This window comes from Myotis daubentonii, chromosome 12 (genome assembly GCF_963259705.1).
Source record: "Myotis daubentonii chromosome 12, mMyoDau2.1, whole genome shotgun sequence".
Classification (NCBI taxonomy): Eukaryota; Metazoa; Chordata; class Mammalia; order Chiroptera; family Vespertilionidae; genus Myotis; species Myotis daubentonii.
This window is the reverse complement of record NC_081851.1, coordinates 41,888,522-41,915,150: the sequence shown is the minus strand read 5'-3', so window position 1 is coordinate 41,915,150 and position 26,629 is coordinate 41,888,522. Positions and strand designations below refer to the sequence as shown.

The following is a 26,629-nucleotide window of genomic DNA, read 5'->3' as shown; positions in this document are numbered from 1 at the left end:
ATACCTTGGTTGCGGGCACATACCCAGTAGGGAGTGTGCAGGAGGCAGCTGATCGATGTTTCTCTCTCATCGATGTTTCTAACTCTCTATCTCTCTCTTCCTCTCTGTAAAAAATCAATAAAATATATTTAAAAAAAAAACAAAAACAAAACAACTTCATGTGCTGATGCCAAACAATCCGAAAGCAGCCTACACAGGGCGGTCCCCTCTCCCGGCCCCCAGCCGGGATCTTTAGCACGTTCACAGCATTTGATAAGCATTCTCAAGCAGAATCTCTCTTTTTCCTTTTTTGGTTAATCCTCACCCGAGGATATCTTTCCATTGATTTTTAGGGAGAGTGGAAGAGAGAAGGAAAGACAGAGAGAAACATGGATGTAAAATAAACACATCGATTAGCTGCCTCGTGCACGTGCCCCGACCAGGGCCCAGGCTGAGCCGGGAGGAGCCAGCAACCCAGGTAAGTGCCGTTGACCGGAATCGAACCTCGGACCCTTTGTGCCGCAGGCCTACACTCTATCCACTGAGGCAAACTGCCTAGGGCGGGGTCTCTTTATTTTAATCCCTAACTGTACTATCCACCCCAGTTCTTAACCTCAACAGATAAAAAGTGGTTCCCGAATAGGAAGAGCGCCTCGCTTTTTCCTCCTAAGGATGCGGCACTTCCAGGTAAGAAGCTGGGTTGGAAGCTGTCACGCACGGGGTCTACAGTGAAACCCAAGAGCCATACCTTTCCTTTGCGGAGCAGTTCTCAGCGCAGAGCTTCCGGCTGGCGTCTGGCTGGGGTCCCGAAGGTGCAGGCGGAGCTGGGGCTGTTTGCCCTGGACAACCAACCCGTGGAGGCTCTTGTCCAATAGCAACTGCTAATCTAAGGGTTAGTCCTCTCGCAGGGTTTTCGATTTTGTGCTAATAATCCCCATCAGCTGCAGCAGATAACCTTTTCCACATGGACTGCTTTCTACGTACTAGGCGCTGTGCTTGAGCGCGTGACCCACGTTTCCCTCATTTAATCCTCCAGCAGTTCTTTGAGGAATTACTCTCTGCAAATGAGGAAATCACAGCTCTGGACCCAGGCAAGGCTCATGCAACAGCAGGCTCTGAAAGCAACAGAGGGAGCCCGAGTCCCCCTGCCCTTTCTCTAGCATTCCCATGATATCCCTGATGCTGGGGGTGGGGGGGTGTTCCAGTCAGTTGCAAAAGTGTTAACATGGCATCATTTAATAGTTCCTTAAATTACACGCTTTTAAACAGCACTCTTACAGGATGACATGACAAATGGCACTTTTACCTGCGCGCTGTAACGGGCCACACATGCACAGGTTATGGGAAGTAACTAGCTTGAAGGGACTTGTAAAACTAAGCTATGACTGGGGACAAAAGTTACAGCTGGAATGTGGGCATGAGCAGCTCATTTCCAGGCCTTAATTAGCTTCTCTCTTGGTGTTAATTGACTTTGAGTTAAGTGCCTTTCATACAAACAGAGGAAAGCTGACCTTTGCAGGGCTGGTGACTTGTTGGGTAAACATGTCTTTATGGACTTCATAAAATGCAGATTGTGTAAACACATACTCAGGAACCATTAAAAGCACTGGGTGGCTGGAGCAGGCACAAAGGTGGCCTTTAAGATTCCTGAGTCCTCAGTCCTCTGGACATTTAAGAAAATGAACATCAAAGAGGTCATTACAATTGAAGCAGACCTTAAACTCCAGCTTGCAGGCAGAGGATCACCTGGGGAGCTTTTCAACAATGCAGATCCTCTGGGCGGTGCAGCCAGAGAGGCTGATCAGGAGGTCTGGGTGGGCCACAGACACGTGTGTTTTAACAAGCTCTCCAAACTACCGACTCTGAGTAGGTGGCCCAGAACCAACTTCAAGAAACAACGATTTCAGTGCCATGCGCAGCTCACCCACCTTCTCACCTCGCCTTCTGCGCCCCTACCAAAAGATACCACTCAAGGAATACAGCCAGCCTGCGTGGCTCAGTGTTTGAGCATTGATTGACCCACGAACCAGAAAGTCACAGTTCAATTCCTGATCAGGGCACATGCCCGGGTTGCAGGCTCGATCCCCACTGGGGGGTGTGCAGGAGGCAACCCATCAATGATTCTCTCATCATTGATGTTTCTCTCTCTCTCTCTTTCCCTTCCTTTCTGAAATCAATAAGAATATATATATTTTTAAAAGAAATACAGAAGACTAGAGTCCTTCACCTACAAGGGGAGAGTTCCTTTGGAGCAGAATGCCCTTCCCATCCCTGCCCACCATACCAAGAGCCAATAGGATGCCCTCTCAAAGGGAAAGATGTCTATTCCTCTACGCCCATGGCAGCTGATGGTAACTGACATCCTGTAAAAGCAAACTCAAGGGCGCAGGCTCAGCACAAGCAGCATGCATTATCCATGCAGAACCCGGTGCCTTTACACTGACCAAAGCCCCGAAGCTACCCTAGACTGCACCAAGAGAGGCAAATACCCACAGTATCAAGAGTCTGGCACCAGGAAAAGCACCCCCAGTTCTGGGCCCCCATTTTACGAAAGACATGGCTGAGCGTGAACCCCGATCAGGAGACCAGGATGGTATCTGGCCTGAAGAAGAAAGGGAGCCTGCCATCCGTATCAGCAGGGCGATCAGAACCCGGAACCGGTTGTCGCTGCTGCCCAGGACAGTGGTTCCATAGAAGAACTTGCCGACAATCAGAGCTGCACAGCACGTGGGTTCCTTATCGCGGAAGTGACCAGGCAGAAAGCGAAGGGCCATCCGGTGTGGTAGAACAGGGCATACTTCTCAGCTCCCTGAACTGGTAAGATCTTCAGATCCTGTGTCTCAGTGGGGGGAGGTGGGGGGAGGACTGTGTGCTTTCACATGAACGAATGTTCCCTCGACCACGAATAACCCTGTCCCCAAAGCTTATCAGAGAGGTTCATTACAACATTTGTTTTTTTTTCTCCTGGACACAGAGATTGCCAAGTTAAGTATCCAATGTGGTGACTTGAGTATTTCCAAGGCCAGAAAGTGTCAAATCCATAAACAGTTTATGAATGAGTACAGATTGTCAACAATCGAGAATGACTACTTGTTAGTAAGAGTTAGAGTGTAGTTTCATTGAAAAATTCACAAAAGCTACATAAGAAGTGGCTTATATTCCCACTCTAGGGGTATGCCACTTCAGACACCCTAGCAATCCAATTTACATCAACACCCTACTAGTAAAAGTACTTACTGAGAGAAACATCAAGTTAAAAAAAAACAAGGACGTGAAACAGGAGAGTCTCAGAGAACAAGTTTTCTCACAGACATGCACTACAGTACATATTCTTATATGTTTGTTTGTATTCAGTGATTCTTAATTTCACCTGTCAGATTATGAATCCTCCAAATAGGATGAAGGGCCGACTTGCCTCTCTGGTTTTTACATTCATGGGAGCGCAACTCATACAGTTGTCCGAACCTCTGAAGTCGGCGGTCGGGCTCTCCCGGAGAATGACCGAGGCTCCGGGGATGTGAATGCTTGCCCGGGGCCGTGTCAGGTGGGCACCACTGCGTGAGCCTCCCCTTGACCCTGGTCTCTGCGTCTAGGGAGGGTCCATCCTCCCCACCACCCACCACTAAGACCAGCTCCGCTCTTGGCTCTGGTAGAAGCCGTTCGGACCTCTAGAACTTTCTGAGAGGTTCCGACCCCTTGTCAAGACACATTAGTATAGAAAGAAACACACATACTTGGTCAACTGCAGGAAACTTGAGGGGATAGTGACTTTGGGCACCCCTGGTCTAATCTCAAAGTCCACCTGCAAACTTCTGTGAAGGGAGCTTTTTTGGGGGGGGGGGGGATCAGAAGAAGGGAGTCAAAAGGGCTAGGCAGGAATTGACAGGAAGCTAGAAATCCTCAGGTGAGGATGTGAAATAGACTTGGCTTCTGAGGCACACAGGCAGTTGTATTCAGGGTGCAGTTTTTCTGGAAAGAAGTCTTTGAGTTCTTATAAAGTCATTAGTTGACTTGATGTTGCTATTGTTTTTAGTCATGGCAAAATGTACATAATATAAACTTTACCCTTGTGACCATTTTTAAGTGTACGGGTCAGTGAAATTGGTAGCCACACTGTTATGCAAGGCTGTCCCTTTTTGAAGTGTGTCCTTCAGTTTCTAAGCTATTAAAAAAATGTTCAGCCTTCCCCACATTCGCATGTGGTGCCACACCCGCTGGTGACAAGTAATCATCTGAAAACCTGGCATCAGTTTTTGTTGGAGACATCTGTTTTAAATCAATGTATTTTCATTTCTAGGTAAAAGCATATGATTCTATACCTCTGTTTTCCTTCAAATTCGAGCAAATACCGGTCCCACATTAACAAAAGTTGTCAAAAATCAAATGCAAGAACTTATCCTGTTCCCTATAAAATAGTTGGCCCTACTCTACCAAAAAAGAAAAGAATAATAAGAGGCAAAAACAAAACAAAAAAGCACCCTGATATTTACTACTTCAACTATTAAAATAGCTAAATTAGTCTCCTAAAGGCATCTGTGTTACATCACCAATGAAAACTTCTGAAAAAAATTAATAGGGCTTTCAAGGTTTCAGCCAAACCTTTCTTTAAAAATAATAAAAAACAGCCATAAATTTGGACAACTGTAGGTGGTGTATTTTTGGTGTGCTTTAGAATTTTTTAATTCAATATAAAAGACCTTTTGGAACGACAATTAGAATTTATTTTTATTGTCTCTTGTGATCCCCCTTCATGTTAACATCGATTTGGTACTGTCCTCCCTAAGAGATTATTTGCTATCTAACTGGAATGAGATGGAACCTCGAGGAAAGGGTGGGAATGGAAGGACCAACATTCCTCAGAACATTCCCATTCACTGATATGAATGTGTGTGGCCTTTTGAATGCCTTCTGACATGACGGACTAGTCAGCATTAACTTACAACATTTTTAGTTTCAGGCATAGAACATGATGCAGTATTTGTATATATTGTAAAATGACCACCATAGTAAGTTTAGTTAACATCCATCACCTAGGGCAGTGGTCGGCAAACTGCGGCTTGCGAGCCACATGCGGCTCTTTGACCCCTTGAGTGTGGCTCTTCCACAAAATACCGACTTCTGCGCATGGGCCACGAAGTTTCAATCGCACTGTACGTGCGTGCCGCTGGTGCTATTTTGTGGAAGGCCTGCAGACTGAAGGGTCCTGGGCTCCATTCGTTCAAGGGCACATGCCCAGGTTGCAGGCTCGATCCCCAGTAGGGGGCGTGCAGGAGGCAGTCAAGTAATGATTCTCTCTCATCATTGATGTTTCTATCTCTCCCTCTCTCTTCCTCTCTGAAATCAATAAAAAATAAATTTTTAAAAAGCTACCATAAAAAATGTTCATGATATGACCAGCTGGTCAACTTTTCCCTTCCTCTCTTTGCTGTAAAAGCACCTGTTTGCTTAGAAGTGCTCAGAGTTCTCACAGGAATGTGCCAAACCACCACCCTTCCCCTCTTGAATCCACCGACCCCTCCCCAGCAGACCTGCATATCAGATATTACTTCCTGCTGTCTATGGCCACACCACCTTGGCAGTTAACATCAAACACAAACACACGGGGAGAACAGAAGGCAATGTTTCATCAACTTTTTTTTGCTGGTGCCCAGGTGTAAAAACCTGGGAACATCACATGTATTTCAACTTTTCATCTAGGGGTTCGCCGAAACCAGTTTGGCTCAGTGGATAGAGCGTCGGCCTGCGGACTGAAAGGTCCCAGGTTCGATTCCGGTCAAGGGCATGTACCTGGGTTGCGGGCACTTCCCCAGTGGAGGATGTGCAGGAGGCAGCTGATCGATGTTTCTTTCTCATCGATGTTTCTAACTCTCTATCTCTCTCCCTTCCTCTCTGTAAAAAATCAATAAAATATATTTAAAAAAAATAGGGGTTCATCTTCCCTCTCAGGATGGTGAGCTGAAGGAGGCCCTCCTCTGCCTCCATCCCCACCCTCCTGTCCCCGAGGGTGGAAACCACACAGGCACAGCGTTCAGGCAAGCTCATCTGTCTCAGCCCCGGACAGGGACTAACCAAGGCTGGCAATATGGTCAATGTGGATGGTTTCAACATGGGCCACATTTACCTGTACTGAGCAGGTTACCACCATCTTTCTCCCATCTCCGGAGGGCTCCACAACTCGAGGGTAGCAACTGTCATGAATGTTTAACACAGCACCCCAAACAGGACTGGAACCACAGTCAGGTGACATCTGTGCCCTGAAATATCCCAAATCACCAACTGGCTGTGTGACCCTGGGTTCCTCACTCAACCTCTCTGGACTGCAGTTTATGTGTAAAAGAAGGGAGCTGAGCTGGTGTTTTCCCAAGATCCTCTCCCGTTCTACAATTAGATGGTCAAGTTGCAACCGTTTTACTCTATTTAGAAAGAGCAATGTATCCTCTACTTCACAAGGACACATAATAGCTTTCCATAGTTAGTCTCTGCCCACTGGACCGGCTCTTTCGCTGAGCTCCCCCAGCAGAAAGCTGGGGGTGGAGTTTCCCTGTCTATGGAATAAAACCTTTGGCCACCAGTTGCCTCCTCCCCAACTTGCCTCCCCCAAATACCAGCACCGTCTTTAGATGAGCCCTTTAAAACTCAAGCCCCCACCCACCCACCCTTACTAACGGTGCACATACATCCCCTGGGCTGATGCAGCAAGAGGTATTTTAATTTCTTCTTTGTATTTGTCTCTATTAAAAAAAAAAGATGATTATACTAAGAATGAGTTTTTAAACATGAACTGTCCTTGCAATATCTGGAATTATAAGTTCTTCAATATTATATTATTCAAGCTCTTTATTTTAGAGATGGGAACACTGAGTCCAGGGAAGAAGCTTGACACCTTGCCTAAAGTCCTACAGCAGGGTGGTGGCAAAGAGGGAGGGAACCTCCGTTCCCTGACTCCCAGACCTTACTCCACATGGCAACCGAGTACCCACCTCCTGTGCTACTGGTACCCATCAAGAGCTTCCAGTGTTGGGTGTATCCTCTTTTGCACAATAAATAAAGAGTTGTGGATAAATGCTGATGTAAGTGGAGAGAGGAAAGAGCTGGAAGAGAGGAGACTCACTCCCTCAGCTCTCCCTCCTCTCATGAGAAGACCCAACTTGATGCCAGGTCTCTAGGGGAGAGGTCCTGAGGCTCGTTTTCAACTCCCCCTTCCACCTCCGACGACACTGGTCCTCTGCTTGCCTTCAGGCCTTCCACTCAAACCCTCCTGCGTGGGACCACACCCTCTACACATGCGTCCCCCAGAGAAGGGGCGTGCATCTTCTCTTCCATCTAGCATGCGGGTCGCAACTTTCTCAGGAGAGCACTCAAAGGGAGAAAATTCAGGGGCTGGCCCCTACTCCCCAGGGATTGGGGTTGTGCTTTTTAATAACTGTGAGCTGAGAAAAATACAACAAACATCCGCAGTGAACTCAGCAGTATTTTAATGAGGTTGTATTTTATCATTCCATAAATACATTGAAAGAGAGTAACACAGATATATGTGGGTGGCTTTATGTATTTGGTTCACAAACAATATTAAGAGTGCTTGCTGATGGGCTCCCAGCCACTGGTTTGGGAACTGCTGGGTGGTGGCATCCGTGCAAGACTTCAGAGGGATGTCTAAGTGCTGGGGAGGGGCCTTAAGTCTCTTACCACTTTTGTCTAAAGGAAAAAGGGGGCAGGCTACTGCAAAGTCAACCAGAAGGGACGTCCACTCAGCTCACTCGGCTTTCCCATTGCATTTACCTCCACTTGGTAGGTCACAGGCACTGGTATTTTTAGAACCTCTTTTTGGAGGAAACAAAGGATCTCTCACTTCAGTCCTCTGGTCTATTCTTGGCTTTCCTAGCAATACTGCCAGAAGAAAGGCCCATTCCCAATTCATATTCCAGTCTCTTCCCCATCTCTCCCCAGGAATTATCTCTAAAGAGACAAGTGATGGGTAATTTGCATTTTAACCCTATTCAAATTTGGGTAAATGGTTTAATACGCATGCTAATATTCTATCATTATTCCAATTAAGGAAACTATTATGTTAAAGTGTTTAATCAGGAGAATTAGGGAGAACTCCAGACACCTAAAATTAACCTCTAATAGTCTTGACATTCATTTCATTTAAGTGCAATTTGCCAAGCTATAAGCAACTCCCGGTTCAAGACTTATGCTTAGGCACGTGGGGATTCCTGATAAGACCTAAAAGCAATTCATTTCCTAACTAGATTGCTGTCTAAAAGAATAAACTGAAAGGGCTGCAATTTAAATACAATCAAATCCCCAAGCAGCCACATTCCAGAAGATTTAAACATCACGATCTTGATCCCCAGGAACAACAATGCAATTCGCATCAGAAACAACACAACCACTTCCTCTTTCTCTGACCTTCTCTGTTTAATTACTTCCTGTGATTTCTTCTAGGGCTGAGCGTGCCCGCTTCCCAGGGCGGCAGGCTTTCCACCCAAGACTGATTTGTCTGGAGGGTCCGGGAGCGCCAGCTGACTATCAGACATTACACACCCAGTGCGGGAACTTCGCATTTCTTGTTAAGTGATGGAACTCTTGGGTCTCCTGGCATTCACTAACAACTTTTTTAAGCCCTAAGAAAAGAAAAGAGAAAAAAAATTCCCGCACAGTCCTGTCTAAAATCAAGCTATACCTCAAAGCCGGAAGTCCTGCCGGGGATAGGGAAGGGCAGGAGCTTGGTAAAGGCTCTCTGTGTATTTTGTTCAGTGAGCTTCCTGAACAGATCCCAAAAGCCAGGTATGTGCGTTGCCTCTGAAGACACAAACCTGGCAGCCGCGAGCTCCCTATCATCCCACCATAGAGAGGCCCTGGCTACTCAAAGTGGAGTCCATGGATCAGCAGCACCAGCAGCACCTGCAAGTTTGTTAAAAATGCAAAATCTCAGGCCTGACTGAAACACAGTCCCCTTTTTACAAGATTCCCAGGTGGTTCCCTATGCACGTTCAAGTTTAACGCCCCCTTCTCAAACAGCTAGGCTAAAATGCAGGGCCAGGAGACTACTGTGCTTTGTTAAGCCTTCTGCTCACACACACTTTTCCCATCAAGGGTAAGGTGGTTAGTTCCTGTTCCAAAAGAGGTACCCATAGAGCTACTCTTTATATCAGTACTAGAAGCCTGGTGCACGAATTTGTGCACAGGTGGGGTCCAGCCGGGCCTGCCCCGATGGGGGCCCAACGGGGGTGGGGCTAGCTGGGGGAAGGAGCAGAGGGAGGGCTCCAGGGTGTGTCCAGCCCGTCTTGCTTAGTTCCAATCGGCTGGACCCCAGCAGCAAGCTAAACTACTGGTTAGAGTGTCTGCCCTCTGGTGGTCAGTGCACATCATAGCAACTGGTCGACTGGTTGACTAGCATATTACACTTTGATTGGTTGAACAGACAACCGGACGACCAGACACTTAGCATATTAGGCTTTTATTATATAGGATAGAACAGGCCACCTCAGTGGGCACTGGTTCCCTGCTCCACAGAGCGAAAAGAAGAGTGTGAAGAGGAAATGACACCTCACAGCTTTGAGGAGTTTACAGGATTCTTAAGTAAATTCTAATGTCATTCACTCAACAGTAATATAAACCAAGCTGTACACACAGCACATATTTGTATAAGAGAAAACTGAGGCTCTGTGAAGTCATAATACACAATGTTGTTCTACAGACATGGGATTTGAAGTCAAAGGATCTGGGTTAAAAATAACAAAGCCTGCTCTGTGACCCCAGACAAGATACTTAACCTCTCTGAGTCTTTTCCCTGCCTGTAGTTTGTGGACGCTTGGCTAACATACATATCCCATCTTTGTGTGCTTGTGCGAGTACTTGTCCACATCACATACACTCCCCTTAAATGTAACTTGTAGGACGTGTTGGGGATTCTATCGCCCTTCCCAAATCTGGGAGTTCCAAGGCCTGCAGGAGGGAACCTGCAAAAAGATGGGAAGGAAAGGGAAAACAAGTCTGCAGCCACCAGACAATCATCACACACCCTTAAGGCATGTGCAAGTGCCAAAGACCCTCGAGCGTAAGCTCCCTGAGGGCAGAGAGGTCTCTGAGTCACAGTTCCGTTAACTGTCTGGGAGTTTAGGTGTCTGGTACGTTTGGTGCAGTAAGTGAATGGCATTCAACAGCTAGTGGCTCCCTTTCCTACAGCCTCACCCACACTGTTACTTATCCTATTCAATAAATTTATATATGGCTTTGTAACTAGAGTCCAAGTATGCTCGAAAGCAGGGGTGGGCGAACTTTTTGACTCGAGGGCCACAATGGGTTCTTAAACTGGACCAGAGGGCCGGAACAAAAGCATGGATGGAGTGTTTGTGTGAACTAATATAAATTCAAAGTAAACATCATTACATAAAAGGGTACGTATGGTCTTTTTTTTTTTTTTTTTTTTAGTTTTATTCATTTCAAAGGGGGCGGATCCGGCCCGCAGGCCGTAGTTTGCCCACGGCTGCTCTAAAGTCAAGTTTTTTTGGAATCAAAGTCTACCACACTCCAAAGGGACACCTGTAATTCCAGTACCTCCTAAGTTTCCTTAGTGTAAAAGACATCTAAGAATGGATGGTACAGGATGCAAAGCTGGTTTACAAATGGCAGAGTCCTGATCTAAAACCTGTGCACGCGCAGATAAACGAGAAGGCAACCATTAGGCCTTCAGAGCCAGACGTAACATGGAGCCGGTGCACACCATCCTGGTAAAGCAGACTTGGTTTGGAATTTTGAGCCTGAGAAAAGCCACAGGTTTGATTCATGCTATTAAGCAAAAAAGAGACATTTAATTACTATAGTAAGACTATACGCACACTTAAGTGGCTTCAAAAGGTCTGTAAAAGTGAATAAAATTATTGGGATGTTGATGACTAAATTAAACCTCCGGTCCAGCACCCATGTTATTCCTTGGCCGGAAATATAAAAGGCAAACACCAACATAGCATATAAGTAGACAAAACAAGTCATAAGCCACCTGATTCCTAAGAGAACCCTTGGCCCGCCCATCCCCACCAAGACTGTTGACTCTTGTTTTGGAAACTATTTGAACGCCACTGGTAATATGATTTCTAGACCACAGGTAAGGATGGCAAGAGAGCCAAGGATGCTACTAGAGGCAAGATTACTGACAGTAAGAGAGGAGACAAGCTACTAAAAACATAAACTCTCAAAAAGCATAGCCAACTAGGATCATTGAGCAAAGGGGCCAATAGACAGCTGGGCATTACTGATACTATAACATAAAATCTACGCTGCTGTTAGAGGGGCCTACCAGGACAGCACTGAAGGCCAAATGAAAAGAACATGACTTCTAATTATCCCACAACCCCCCCTGAGCAAGTCACTTCAATTCTCTTAACTATACATACTGTAAGGTGAGAGCCCCATTTCCTGCCTCAAAAGGTTGCTATGAGGCTAGCATAGTTAATGGGTATTCGCTCCCTTGTCAATTCTGAAGGGAATTGATTGGCTTGCTACATGATGTAAGACCTACCAAAGGTGGATGAGCCACTGATTTCCCAATTCATCAGGTGCCGTGCTACAATACTTCACATTTCCATTTTTTGACCGTTTGTGAAGTAGGTAGCAGAATGAACTTTGATTACCTTGACCCAGGACTCACGGCTCAGGATACTTTTCAGGGTCCCCGAGTTAATGGAGAGTTGGGGCAGGGTATCACCCCAAAGACCATGTTTCTTCTACTACCATCATGCAGCCGGCCCTTCATGGTAATTTTTAAAAAGCAACCTCAAAGTCTTTTTGGATGTTGGTACAATATGAATAACTGTTGAAATTTTTACATAAGGTAAAATGATTTCTAAATTAATGACTCTTTACTTTAACCAATCAATAAACATTTGCAGAAAGCCTTCTATGGGCAGCAAGCCTAAAAGGGTTAATATAAGCTATTACTCCCATTGTAGATGGGCAGATGGGTCTTGCTTCTATGTATTTCTGTTAGGGTAGTATGCAAATACAAAATAAATAGTGCTTATCTGAAAAATCGATGCTGGAGGCCAGAGTCAAAGCAATGCAAGGAGAAAAAGAAATAAGAGTAATAAACAATGAAAACGAAAAGACAGCCCTAGCTGGTTTAGCTTAGTGGATAGAGCATCAGTCCTTGGATTGAAGGGTCCTGGGTTCGATTCCAGTCAAGGGCCCGTACCTCAGTTGTAGGCTTGATCCCTGGCCCTGGTCAGGGAACCTGTGAGAGGCAACCAATAGGTGTGTCTTTCTCACATCAATGTTTCTCTCTGTCTCTCCCCGTCCCTTACACTCTCTAAAAATCAGTAGAAAAATATCCTCGAGTAAGGATTAACAAAAGAAAGAAAGAAAATGAAAAGACAAAAATGAAAATGGATAAAGGATTTAAATGTAAGGCGGGAAACCATAAAAATACTAGAGGAATCCAAAGGCAACAAAATCTCAGACATATGCCGAAGCAATTTCTTCACTGATACTGCTCCTAGGGCACTGGAAACTAAAGAGAAAATAAACAAATGGGACTACATCAAAATAAAAAGCTGCTGCACAGCAAAAGAAACCATCAACAAAGAAAGCCCACTGCATGGGAGAACATATATTCCAATGTTATCACCGATAAGGGTCTAATCTCCCACATTTAGAGGGAGCTCATACAACTTAACAAAAGGAAGATAAACAATCCAATCAAAAAATGGGCAAAGGACCTAAATAGACACTTTTCAAAAGAGGACATTCAGAAAGCCAAGAGACATATGAAAACATGCTCCAAGTCACTAATCATCCGAGAGATGCAAATCAAAACAACAATGAGGTACCATCTCACACCTGTCAGAATGGCTATCATCAACCAATCAGTAAACAACAAGTGCTGGAGAGGATGCGGAGAAAAGGGAACACTTGTGCACTGCTGGTGGGAATGCAGACTGGTACAGCCACTATGGAAGACAGTATGGAGTTTCCTCAAAAAGTTAAAAATGGAACTCCCATTTGACCCAGTGATCCCACTTCTAGGAATATATCCCAAGAAACCAGAAACACCAATCAGAAAGGATATATGCATCCCTATGTTCATAGCAGCACAATTCACCATAGCAAAGATCTGGAAACAGCCTAAGTGCCCATCAGCAGATGAATGGATTAGAAAACTGTGGTACATCTACACAATGGAATACTATGCTGCTGAAAAAAGAAGGCATTCTTACCATTTGCAACAGCATGGATGGAACTGGAGAGCATTATGCTAAGAGAAATAAGCCAGTCAGAGAAAGATAAATACCACATGATCTCACTCATTTGTGGAATATAGAGAACAACATAGACTGATGAACAGGGACAGATCCAAAGACAGAAACAGCAATCAGACTATTAATCCCCAGAGGGAAAGTAGGGGAGGGGGGTAAGGGGAGGAGATCAACCAAAGGACTTGTATGCATGCATATAAGCCAAACCAATGGACATGGACAACAGGGGGATGAGAGCATGAGTGGGGGGGGGGGGTGGAGGATGGGGGTTAATAGGGGGGGATGAGGACACATTTGTAATTCCTTAACTAATAAAGAATTTAAAGAGCCCTAGCTGGTTTGGCTCACTGGATGGAGCGTCGGCTTGGGGACTGACGATTCCGGTCAAGGGCATGGACATTGGTTGCAGGCACATCCCCAGTGGGGGGTGTGCAGGAGGCAGCTGATCGATGCTTCTCTCGCATCGATGTTTCTAACTCTCTATCCCTCTTCCTTCCTCTCTGTAAAAAGTCAATAAAATATATTATAAAAAAAAGAAGAATTTAAAGATAAAAAAAAGTTAAAGAGTGAAAAAAGAAAAGACAAAAATGTCACTACTAGATGAACTTGGAAAGACAATTTAAAAACTTAACCTGATAATTAAGTTTTAAGCATTTATGAATGGAGCACAGGAAATATACCTAAGCATGAAAACAACCAGATTTGAAAAATCATTATTTCAGTACACAGAGGAGACAAAGCCATACTTTTTAGAGGCTACCCAGACTGTTCCAATCTCTTCAATCACAAGTACCAAATGCTAAAGTCAAAATCCATTACGTTACCTCTACGCTCTAAGGGCATGTAAACAGAAATTTTGTTTTGAAATAAGTATTCAACTACCCTTTGAGAGTAGCATAACGAACATAAGCACAATTTGCTATCGTGGGTGCACTATGTCACATGTGAATATACTGCTGACAAAGATTACCTGAGAAATGAGTGGTTAGAAAACAGTTGTTCCTCAACTCTTACACCAGTAACTACCCGGGATTTTACTAAGATCCTGGCCAGACTTCCTTTCCAGGACATGGGACACATCAAGCTGTGGTAACAATCCTTCAGGCCTACCCAGGCAAGCCCAAGAAAATGCATTTGCTCCACAGAGCACTGTATGCACTAGGGCAAAATATTCCTTCTACTCCTAGCGACTAACAGCCCTAGAGGGTGCCTTTAAAAAAATCATCAATGTCCTAGCTTTAAATATTGATTAAAAAGAAATATTTACAAGAAGAGTCATCAAGTTTATCAATATGACTGGGTCTTTAAAAAAAAAAAAAAGTCTCAGCCCAATTTACTTAAGAGAAAATAAGCCAAAACAAACAACCACACACACCAACACTTCCTGCTCTGCCTCTATTATCATCTTGTTCGGTTTGGGAGGATTTTGCTGTTAGATTGTGTATTTGTGTTCAGCCCAGTAACATAGGAACTATGCCAATATTGGAGTTCATCAGCACAGCTGTCTCCAACTTCAAGTGTGAAGACTCCATCAGAACCCTGCGGCTACTGCAAATTGTTAATATTGTGATTTCTGCAGAGATTCTCCTGCAGAGGCAGAAACGCAGGCCCTGGCCTATTGCGTTCTACTTCCCGGTTCTATTGCTTCTACTTCCCAGTTCCTATAACAGTGATTGGAATCAACATGGTTTTGAGTTGTCAATCACATATCGCCACCACCAGACAGTTCTGCACCCAGTTTCCACAAACCACTCCAAGGGCTTCATGTAAACATGGCAGTTCCTCAGAAGGAAAGCCGGCTTCTCCACACCCTTAGTTAACCAAATACAATTATAATTATTGCATTAGTTGACAGGGATGAAACCGCATTTTAAAAAGGAATTAAATCCATTTTTAACCAGCAGACTTTTATTCAAACACTTAAAAAAAAAAAATGTCTGCTGTCTTAGGCAAGTAACTACAACTCCTTCCCAGGGTTATTTGAAAATTAGCAAGCTGAGCCTGTAAAATTCCTACCTCAGTGCTCCCTAGAGTCACACTGGACACTTGTTTTATGCTTGGTACTAGATTGTAAATTTTACATAAACTATCTCATTTAATTCTCACAGCAACTTCATGAGATCACTAATATTTATTCCTATTTTATTCACACTCAGATAAAACCTAGGTGGGATCAGAAAGTGTGCAAATGGCTGAGTTTTGCACTGTAAGTATATTTCACGAGTGGCATTTAATACAGGATCTTTGACTGGCTCCTGGCTGAAATAACCAGTTATAAAAGACGTTTTTCAGACAATTGAGACTGAGTGTTAAAGACATCAGGGAATTATTCTTAATTTTGTTAAGTGTGCTGATGGTATTGTGGTTTCACCCAAGAGCAGTCTCACCTTTTTGGGAAGTAAGCTCAAGTATTTAATTAATTTATTTTTAAATGTATTTTTTATTGTTTGATAGTATTTAAGTATTTATTTTTATTTTTTTGTTAATCTTCACCCAAGGATATTTTTCCACTGATTTTTAGAGAGAGTGGAAAGGAGGGGGAGAGACAGAGAGAGAGAGGGAAACATTGATGTGCATCGATTGGTTGCCTCCCACATAACACCCTGACCAGGGCTGGGGATCAAGCCCCCAACTGAGACACACACGTTCCCTTGACCAGAATCGATCCCAGGACCCTTCAGTCTGTGGACCGATGCTCTAACTAACCACTGAGTCAAACTGACTAGGGCTAAGCTCAAGTATTTAAATATGAGTTCTGATGTCTAATTTTGAAATGGTTCCACAAAAATAATTAAGCTTTTTTTTTTTTTTTTTTTTTAATGAGAAACCTTTCAACATTAGGAGTATGACCACAGGCAAAGCTGCAAATCCATTCTCTCAGCAAGATGTGTGTTCAGAAGAGGAACAGAATAAAAAAGCTGAATGAAGACCTGATGTCTCCGAGGTTATAGCTCACTTGAGAAGATTTCTTCATTTTTTGTCTGCGAATTTCCAAACCACATAGAGCCATGATCAAATGCTTTAAAGATATGGTATGACTTAAAAAAATTTTTCTACTCCTATGTATAAAAGACCACTTTCCATATTTTGTTGATGGTCTTTAATTTTTAAATTATAAAAAAAAAATGTGTAGAATTGTTAATCTTAACATGCATTTCTACTTGGGAGTGGGATCAAAGAAGAGTCAATGTAGTTTTTATATAAAAGCTAACTTTTAGGACCATCAGTGAATAGAACAGACAAGCTTTCCTGAATTACTATATATTTATCAGAGAGGAGCTTCAAATTGACGTGGAAGAGAACATTAGGAGACAAAACATTTATTTTTAATTAAGCATGATTTTACCAGTTATTAAGATTCTGATTTATTATATCCTGATGTGAAATATACCAGACATTTAAGAAAAATATGTGGACTATCAAGAAAATCTATATTACCTAAGGCACAGGTATAACTCCCCTAGGTTTCCAGTTCATTGTCGCCAATTCTTTTTAAGTAACAAAACTTGCCTATTTCCAAAAGTATCTGAGGGACCTCAAACACGAAATCATTAGAAGGGAAAATAGAGGATCAAAATTTATATAGGAGTAAATAAGTCTAGCAAGAAACCTAGGCCAATATGGCTACCCTGATCAAGCAATAATTTTGGCTCTGAGCTTCCAGACAGTAGTAGCAAAAAGAAAAGGCAATCACAGCAAGCCCTGTAACTCAAACAGAAACCTTCTTCTGGTACTAATATTTAAAAGAAAATTTTCAGATGGGTCATTACATAAGAATATGGAATATAGTAGAGTGTCCATAAATGCCAGCTTATAGCACGTGCAGCGTGCTCTCTGACCGGGCATTCCATGTCTCATGCCAAGGTCATTACATTAAAAGTAATCCCGACAAAGCTGTGCAGTGGGCTTAGGGGCCACAGCTTTCTGATTTTCTGAAACCAGAAAGTGTCCTCAAATAGCCATTGTCTCAACTGGGCTTCTGACAGCAGTGGGGGCAGCCAGTTCTCCATGTTGAACTGCTCTGAAAGCCTGGAATAGAGATAATTAGTTTCTTGCTGGTGCTCCCACTCGAAGTCCTTTTGCTTCTTTGGATACCAGATAACATGCTGCCGTGAAAAGGGAGAGGCCGGGCCGGGATTCACAAGGAATGGAGCCAAGGAACCCAACCTAGGGTGGTTGAATCGGTCTTTGGGAAATTCCGAAGCCCAGAGCATGGCTACCATTGCTATTTGCGCGTGCAGGGACAAAGGAGGGCCCACACAAATACCTATTACTAACCAAGTCCTGAAGGGGTTAAGGCCCAGCAGCATATAACTCCCCTCCATTATTTCAGCCTAGAAACACAACTTTTTTTTTTTTTTTCACTTTCCCATTTCAAGACAGTCTACGAAGGCCAAGCAAAATGTCTAAAACAGAAGGGCCAGCAGATGTATATACACCAGGCGGGATCCTCTCCAGCTATGGGTGTCCGGCAGACTAGGGGTTACTGCAATCAACGCTCTCCGGGGACCCACAGGAAAGGAAATTCCCTTTCCCCAAGCCTAGCCCTCCCAACACCCCCTCCCTCCTAGCCTGGCAACAGCAGACGCCGAAGGATAAAGGGGCATTAAAAAAAGGAGTAGATTCTTAGAGTAGAGCACAGCATTCTGTCACCTGCTGCAAGAGAAGCCTTCTCGCCCAAGCCCTGAGTCACTTCCCCTCTCTGCACCGAGTCTCAATGCTCAAGGAGGCAAAGGACCGGGGCCCCAGGAGCTGTCTACCCGCAGGCCAGGCCCCACGCCCCCAGAGACACTCCCGGGGCCTCCCTCTAGGGGTAGTTTCCGCGGCTTCGAACAGGGTCTTTGCGCCGAAGCCGGCGCCGCCACTACCTTGGCTAAATGGCAGGCAGCTCTGAATGAAAGGAGCCGAGGCAGGCTCCGGATTTATGAATGTGCAGGGGAGGAGGGGAGGGCTATCATGTGACAATAAAGGAGAACGTCTTATTCACAAAAAAAAAAGGGAAAAAAATAAAAGAAGAAAAAAAGTGGCTGGTGGCGGGCACAGCCGCTGAGTAGTGGCGGCTGCTGTGCGGTGACCGCTCGGACCCGAGGCCGAAGACCTCAGGCGCCGGGCCCAGCGGCCTAGCCTGCGTTGCACCCGCAACTGGAACGGCCTCCGGCGGGGCTGGGGAAGAATCAAAGCCGACTCTGCGACCGAGAGGCTGCAGGGAGCTGCACCTTGGCCAGGGCCTGGAGAACTGCATGCGTCCCCGGGGGGCGACGGGTCTGGCAGGGAGCCCCTAGGGCGGAGCGCCCGGAGCATTGTTACCCTCGGACTCGCGGAGCCCGTCACGCACTCGGTTGCACGGGCGCACACACAGACCCCCCCGCCCCCCCCCCACACACACACACTGGCCCTCACCGTACTGCCCCGCAGGATCCCGCCCGCCCCCGCTGCGCAAGCCTCGGATCCGCCCCCCGAGCTACCGGACCCCGCGGGGCGCGGAGCGCGGGTCCCGGGCACACGAGCGCGTGCACACACGCCCGCACGCGCCGCCGGACCCCGGGGGCGGCTCCAGCACGCCCGCCAGCGCGAGGGCCCGGGCGCAACGCAGACCCCCGCACCCAGGGCTCCCCTCGCTCGGCCGTGTTTTTTATGAATGAAAATGTGGTATGCAAATGAGAGCGATTCAAGAAAACGAAATGGCGGAGCCTGGGCCCCAGAGGGCTCGGGAAAGGACCGCAGGGCGAGCAGCCGGGCGGGAGAATCACAAAGTCACCAAATAAAAAACCCACCGACCCCAGGAAACCGGAGCGGGGGTGTCAGGTCTTCCGCTCCGGCCGCCGAGGATTTCGGGGGGGGGGGGATGTTTGTAACTCCCCGGAGAGGGAGGGGGACCTCCCTGAGGTCACCAGTGCGCCCTTGGCCCCCGCAGCGGCGACCAGCCAGCCGCCCCCAGGCGCGCCCCCGCCGGCCCACAGCAGTTTTTGCCCCCTCCTCACATCAACAAGGGGGGGAATCTCGCGTCCCAAACCCCACAGGCCAGCGAGTCGCTGCACCCCACGCCAAGTTCACCCAATGAGCGTCGCCCGCCGGCGTCCTCCGCCCCGACCCCCACACGGCCCCCACGGGGCACACGCGTCCCACCCCGCGGCCGAACTTACTCGTCCGGGTGTGTTTCCTCGGTCATTTTCCTGTTCACCTAGACGTCTGTCCCGCGGCGGGCAGCTTTGCTCCCTTCATCTTCCTGTGCGCTCACCCCCTTCTTCACATCTCCGGAGATCGCCTGATTTGGCTGGGGAGGGGGGACGGCTGGAGATGAAGGGGGCGCCGCAGAAGGCAGAAGGGGAAGCTGCACGACCGGGCGCGGGTGGTTGGGGGGAAGCGGTGCGAAGGCAAGCTGCGGGAGGTCAGGGGCGCCGCGGCGCCGAGGGGCGAGGCGGGCGGGGGCTTCGGGGGCTCGGGAGCGGGCGGAGGGGGAGAGGTTTGGGCCGGGGACCGCGCTGAGGGAGAGGAGGAAAAAAAACAAGCGCGCCGTGGAGCGGCGGAGACTGGTGAGAGGAGGAGAAGGGGGCCGGCCGCGGGTGGGGGCTCTGTCCGGGGTCGCCCCCGGGGGGCGGGGGGGCGGGCCAATCACGGTTCCGGGGAGCGGTCGGCGGCCGGGGGAGGTGCGCCTGGGAGGCGGTGCAGGGCGCCCCGTCCGAGCCCCATCTCTCGGCTCTACCGATTTACTCCATATTGGATTCTCACCGCCGCCAACAGGAGGAGGAAGTAGGGCGGAAGCGATGACGTCTTCCCAGCGGCCAGAGGTGGTGGAGTGCAAAAAGCTTCCTACTTGCGACCGAAAAAAAAAAATGAGAGAGAGCGGAGAAAAAAAGAAAAAGGAAAAAACACAACTTTGTCCCGTCTACTGAGCATGCCCGGCTTCCTCTCCCCCTCCCTTCTGGCTCCCACTCCCGGGGGAGCCGCGGAGCCGAGTTGTTTGCACCGCGTCTTTGTGACTCCGGATCCTCCTCCGTCTGAACTCCGGGTTTTAAGATGCCCGGGAGGAGGGAGGAGGCGGGAGCGGGGGACTCGCACACATCTGGCTCCCGGTCAGCTCCCTCCCTCCTACCAAACCCCTGGATTGAAAATCGGGGGGTGGGGAGGAGGAGGAAGGGTGGAGACTGCGAGCTCAGGGTAGGGCCGGAGCGGTGCTCGGCCTCTGACGATCAACTACTCCCCCACCGAGGGGTGGGAGGGTGAGGGCGGCACAGGTGCTTTTGCCAAGGTTCTGAATGGCGGAGGCTTTTCAGTTTCCCGTGAATCTTATGATCTTTTTTTTCTTTTCTTTTGTCTTGGTAAGGGAACGGGCATTATTTTACGTAAAAAAATAAAAGATAAGTCCAACGCAGCCGAGAAACGTTTGCATTTTAGTAGGAATGACAGGCTTTCTTGGGTTAAAAGGTAAGCCCAAATATACATTTTTATTCAGTAAATCTTTCTCATGTTGGTGGAGGATGGCCCTGCCCCAGGCTCTTGAAGGCCATAGTTATGGAGAGAAAAGAGCTTCTCCAGTCCCCTTTTCCTTACCTTTTTAAAAAAATATACTTTTATTGATTTCAGAGAGGAAGGGAGAGAAAGAAACGTTAATGATGAGAGAGAATCATTGATTGGCTACCTCCTGCACACCCCCTACTGGGGATCGAGCCCGCAGCTGCCACCGGGGCATGTGCCCTTGATGGGAATTGAACCTGGGACCCTTCAGTCCGCAGGTCGACGCTCTATCCACTGAGCCAAACCGGCTAGGGCCCCTTTTCCTTCCCTTTATCTTCAAATTATTTTTCCGATCTTGTCCTGGGACCATAGCCTAGGTGGGCCCATGCTCTCCAAAACAGCACTGCCTGGGCAATGGGCAGGCCTTGCTTGCTGGGCATGCACCCTGCTCAGTTGCACAGGGACCTTGGCTTGTTTTATGCTCTGTTGTTGGAGGCTTGGCATTCTTTATAGTGTTTGAACCAACAAGGGGCTCCCCATTGTTATTCTGTAGTGGGCCCCACAATTTGCACAGCTGTTGGGTATTCCTTCTGGGATTTTGCTAGGGAGCAAGAGATACAGTCCCCACACCTTCCTGCTCTCCAAACACAGTAGACTTTTCCATCCTCCCAAATGTGCTAAGAGACTACACAGGTATTTTAACTAAATAGCAACCACTGAATGAATTTAAAGTAGATTAAACATACCTTAAATGTAGTTAGTACACACACACACACACACACACACACACACACACACACACATTTGGAGAGCCACAAGTACTCCAAAGATAGAGTTTCACCTTGAGTCAAGGCAAAATTGGTGGTTTACCCTAACTCAGTGCTGATCACAACCATGAACTTTCTGGATATGGATCGGGCTTAACCACCTTTGATGCTGAGTGATGTTGTATGGAGGTGAAAAGGGCACCGGATGGAAGGCATACCTGGGTTCTGGTTTTTTCCTGGCAGCCTGAAGACCCTGAATGAAGCTTTTAGCAATTCTTCAGTTTCTTCATAAAACAGAGATAACAAGGCCAAAGGTTGTCTTTCTCAGCTTTTGAGGCCATTGAGAGTCTATGAGAAAGCACTGAACAGAGCAAGATCTCATTGGTCTCTAAAGCCCCATAAAGCTAAGGTGTCTATCCAGTTATCACCTTTGGCCATTGTTGCTTTTCTCCTAGAGTTGCTGAAAGAGGTCCCACTCAGTCATTCCTGGACTTCTGGAAACACAAACATTTGTCCATATCAAAATTACCCATCCAATGGGCACCTCTTTGGCTCCACCCTCCAGTTTTAGAAAGTCCAAATGACAAGGTGGCGGGTGAGGTGGTTATTCATTTCTGTAGGTAGCCAAGCAGAATTGGTGTCATCACCACTCGTTTACCCAGCTCCCTGCTAATAGCATTGGATGACTGGCCCTGCCCTAACCAAGCAGCCAGAGGAGCTAAGAAAAACATTCAAGGTCCAGAATTCACCAGGTCCCTGGTTGGTTGCCCTGGTGCCACACTCCAGGAGGTTTTTAGGTTCTCTGAGCCTTGGGTTCAGTGTCTGTAGTGTCAGGAGAATGCCCACAAATGGGGTCGCGGGGAAGGTTAAATGGCTATACAGTGAGGGTACTGTGTTAAGCACACTGCAAGTAGGAAATTAACGGCAACCCTTTCTTCTTTCCAGGCAGCTGTATTACTATATTGCTACCCCCTCCACCCCATGTTCCTCTAAAGCAGTGGTTCTCAACCTGTGGGTCGCGACCCCTTTGGGAGTCGAACGACCCTTTCACAGGGGTCGCCTAAGACCATCGGAAAACACATATATAATTACATATTGTTTTTGTGATTAATCACTATGCTTTAATTATGTTCAATTTGTAACAATGAAATTGGGGGTCACCACAACATGAGGAACTGTATTAAAGGGTCTCGGCATTAGGAAGGTTGAGAACCACTGCTCTAAAGAAAACCTTCCAGTTTTCTTTTGCTTTGTTCATTTCCCAAAAGGGGCCTTTTGATGGAAATGTTCCTAACAGGTCACCTCTTGATCCTCCACATCAATTACTAACTGTACCATAGAAGAAATGGCATATTGGGCGAATAACTCGGGTATATTTACTGATCTGAATATCAGGATGTTATCAAAGTATACTGGATTGTTACCAGAATAGGGGTTATCACGGATTTAGGACTTTCATTTAATGACATTACTGAAAGAGCTAAACACCCATATCCCTGTCTCTCCCCCACAACCTGCAAAACGGGGAACAAGGCAGCTCTGAAGACGATCAAATCAAGTGTGTCGACTCAGAGTGAGACAGTACAGCTTCAAAAGTAATGTCGATCTACTCACAACTTCACGTAAACCTAGCGGAGCCCCCAGCAAACCGCACCCCCCCCCCCCCCACCTCTCAATCCCGAGTCCCGGGTGGGGCAGCACCCCCACCCGGGGCCTTCCCGCCGGCCGCCCGGAAAACGCGGAGCGCGGAACCGGAGCGACCCTCGGTGGCCCCGGGACGGGCATGCTCAGTAGACCCACAGGTCTTGTTTTACTCGGAAGCCGGTCGCGGCCCCCGCCCCCTCCCTCCCCGCTCGGGAGTCGGGAGAAGCGGACATTTTATCCTTCTTGGCAATCTGCTCCCTTTCGAGTCCTTCGTCTCCTCTCTGCGTCCTCCCAGTTCTCGCCCATCCGGGTCTGGTAGGGCCGGGAGTGTAGATCTCCGGGGTGGGGGTAGCGGAGTGGGATCCGACAAATCACTCACCCTTACCCGCGAACCCGGGACGAGAAGGGGCGGGGGAGTGGGGAGGAGTGATTTGGGGAGGACTCTACTGTATCCGAAGGTGTGCGTGTGCCCGATCCCCCGAGACCCCCACCCTGACGCGGCACCCCTGCTCCGACCCGGCGAGGCGCGCGCAGCTGCGCCCGGGCCTGTCCTCATCTCACCCCCATTCTGCCCCTTCGCTATTTCTCAATGACTGGCGCTGGGAGGACACTTCCGACGGGGGAGGGAGAGGGTGTCATTAGCGCTCGGTTTATCAGTTCCTTCCGGTCTGCCGGAGCCCTGCCCCGCGCGCCTCCGGGCCGCGCCTTGGGCGCGCTGGTGCCTTTATGATGATGTTTAAATAAGCAGTCCCGTGTGCCAGTGTGTGCCAAGCGAGTTTGTAGCCCAGCTGTCTCCCCCAAGACCCGCAGGCCGGAATGGAAACTCAAGCTCTCTCGTAATGAAGGGGATGATGCAAACTTAGTAACTGACCCGGCGGCCGGGAACGGCGCCCTCCCCCACCCGGCGCGCGGCGTCCCGGCCCGGGCATGAATGGCTGGAGCCAGATTGCACAATCCGCCGGGTATAAATAGCCGGCGGGCGGGCTGCTGACGCGCTCGCTCGCTCGTACCGTTATCGTGCAATACTTCAGCCCCGAAGCAGTTCACTCCCAGGTCATTTTCCCTTTCAGCTGCAATGCTGGGATTTTAAATAGCCGAGATGAAAGGCTCTTCTCCCTGCCTCCCTCCTCCCTGGAGTTCATTTATTATGAATGAACCGCCAACCTCGCGGCTTCCGGAGGTACTTTACTCCACCCCAGGTAGGAGAAAGACTCAATGTCAAGGCCGCGGTCCACCCAAGCTTGTCTGGGTGCACGCGCCGGGGAGGGAGAGAAAGCAGGAAATGATCGACAGGCCTGGGAAACCTTGTCGAGAAAATGTAACCGCTTAGGGTTTTCCTCTGGAGTTTCAATTTTTAACTCTGCAAGACTCGGTCATTTTAAGAGTGGGTTATGCAAAAGGTCTTTCGACTGCGGCTGCTTGCTCTCCCCCCCGTGGGCCGCAGCGTCTGTGCAGGTGCAGTTTCATTCAGAAGAACTGGTTCCCTTCCCCTGGGAGGCAGCAAACACTCTAAGAGCCTTAGGGATGTTGGAAGGTGGGGGAGAAATGCTAGCCCAGCCAGTTTGGTCATTTTCTTGTTCTAGAACTCTTCTTAGAAGCCTCCGCTATGTGCAAAACTGAGAAAATCTAAAAACATACTCTTTCCAACTGTATTTTACAAATTTGTGGTCCTTGAAAATATACAGAGCTTTCTTTCCCCCTTCTCTTTAACACCAAATTTCAACTTAATTTCTCAAAATAAAATTACCAGTTCCTCACAGATTTCTGGCCTGCGAAAGGCAACGGTCAGGCTCATTATTTTTCAAATTGGATGCTCAGTTTTTTCCTGCATTTAAAATTCGAGGTACTCCATGAGGCAATGGTTCCTGCCCTCTAGGAGTTCCATCAGATGGGGCAATAGGCCTATAGATAAACCGTTAGGGCAGCAATTGTCAACCTTATTCATCTCATGGCACACATAAACTAATTAGTAAAATTCTCTGGCACACCAAAAAATATATTTTTTGCCGATCTAACAACAACAAAGGTAGAATTTTGATTCATTCACACCTGGATGGTTATTGTTGTGTTGGCTCACATTTTTAAAAAATATACTTTTATTGATTTCAGAGAGGAAGGGAGAGGTAGAGAGATAGAAACATCAATGATGATAGAAATATCAATGGCGCCTCCAGCACGCCCCACACTACGCAACCCCTGCATGTGCCCCTGGTTCATAGGTCAATGCTCAATCATTGAGCCACACCAGTGACAATCTAAGGAAAAAGAAGTCAGTGCCCCTGATTAAATAGTCAGGTATTGCATGTTTTAAGAATTCTTGAGGCACACCGGTGGAAAATCGTTGCTTAAGGGCAATGGAGTAACTACTCTAAAACATGGTGTAAGCAGAAGAGGAAGCAGAGATCTGCCCAGAGGAAGGGGTGTTGGAGCCAAAACTTGAAGGAGGGTGAGAGTGCTGATAGACAACTGGAAGTGAAAGATCTTCTGAGATAGCCCAGTGAGCAAAAAGGCCCAGAGAAGTGAAACAGTATGAGGGAGGGGAGTAGCAGAAAGGCCAGGGTAAAGGGTAGGAGCCAGGTCAGGAAGGCCACGCAGGCCACCTGAAAGGAGATTAGACTATCTTGAAATCATGGAACCTTTTGTAACCCGTTCACAGCTGATCTTTGTCCAGTCCCAGTTGATTGCTGTGGCCCCCCCATAGTAATGCAAATGTAGGGCAAGCGGACACCCATTGTTATGGGGTTAGGGCATAAAACCAAATTCACAAACTGACAGCCCCTAGGACAGATAATGCCCCAGATAAGTTTTGTTTCGCCTGCTTAAAAAAAAAAAAATCTAGCTAACAGTTTAAAATCAGAGTATTTCACATAAAAAAAAAATCAAGATTTTGGGGCTCCTTCTGAAAAAACTATAGATGTGGTTGCTGTGAATTACTGAGTGATTGTTGCTGAGTGATGGCTGTCCTGCCTGTCAGGCTTGGGGCTCCTCTAGGCATTTGAGTTCTTGACCTCTGGCATAAAAGAACCTTTTGTGAATGGATCAAGACCTCCACTCTGAGCCCTAGGTAGGTAGAGCTTGTTGTTAGGTCTGACCAAGCAAGTGCATTGACACCCCTCCCCCAGGAACTGACTTTTCAGGCCATTTCACTATGGACCTTCCTTTTGCTGAGACCACATTTCACTTGCAGGGACCACATTCCATGATCTTCCCTCCGGGTATGCATAAAGAAGTCTCCGCCCAGAAAAAGCCCGCCAAAAGTCCTTTAAAAGCTGCTGGCTCCCGTCACTGGGTGCTGGAGCATCCAGGCTCAGCCACCTGGTGTGCGGATGATCGAGTAAATAAATTCATGATCCCTCCATTCTGGCCCGGTGCATTCCTCTTTCCTCTTTCAATGACCTAACCCTTGTCAATGGGTATAGCAATTTGCATGAGAGACCCTGGGCTTCTTAGGAGTAAAGACACCAATCCCCAATCTTCTGCTCCAAGATTCTGTATTATATAGTTAGCCACTGGATTAACGTGGGCTCA

General features: G+C 47.3%; 1 protein-coding gene across 3 annotated transcripts in view; it reads right to left on the bottom strand.

The window, feature by feature from the left end:
* SPRED2 (sprouty related EVH1 domain containing 2) overlaps positions 1 to 20,269 on the bottom strand; it is a 116,864-nt gene extending 96,595 nt beyond the window's left edge. Inside the window, exon 1 of one of the 3 annotated variants that reach the window (XM_059659619.1) lies at positions 19,379 to 20,269. In XM_059659619.1, the coding sequence (XP_059515602.1) occupies positions 19,379 to 19,404 (26 nt within the window). In that variant the 5' untranslated portion in view covers positions 19,405 to 20,269. The remainder of the gene's footprint in view (positions 1 to 19,378) is intronic. The other 2 variants (XM_059659621.1, XM_059659623.1) reach the window with 2 other exon arrangements.
* Between the last annotated feature and the right edge of the window lie 6,360 nt (positions 20,270 to 26,629).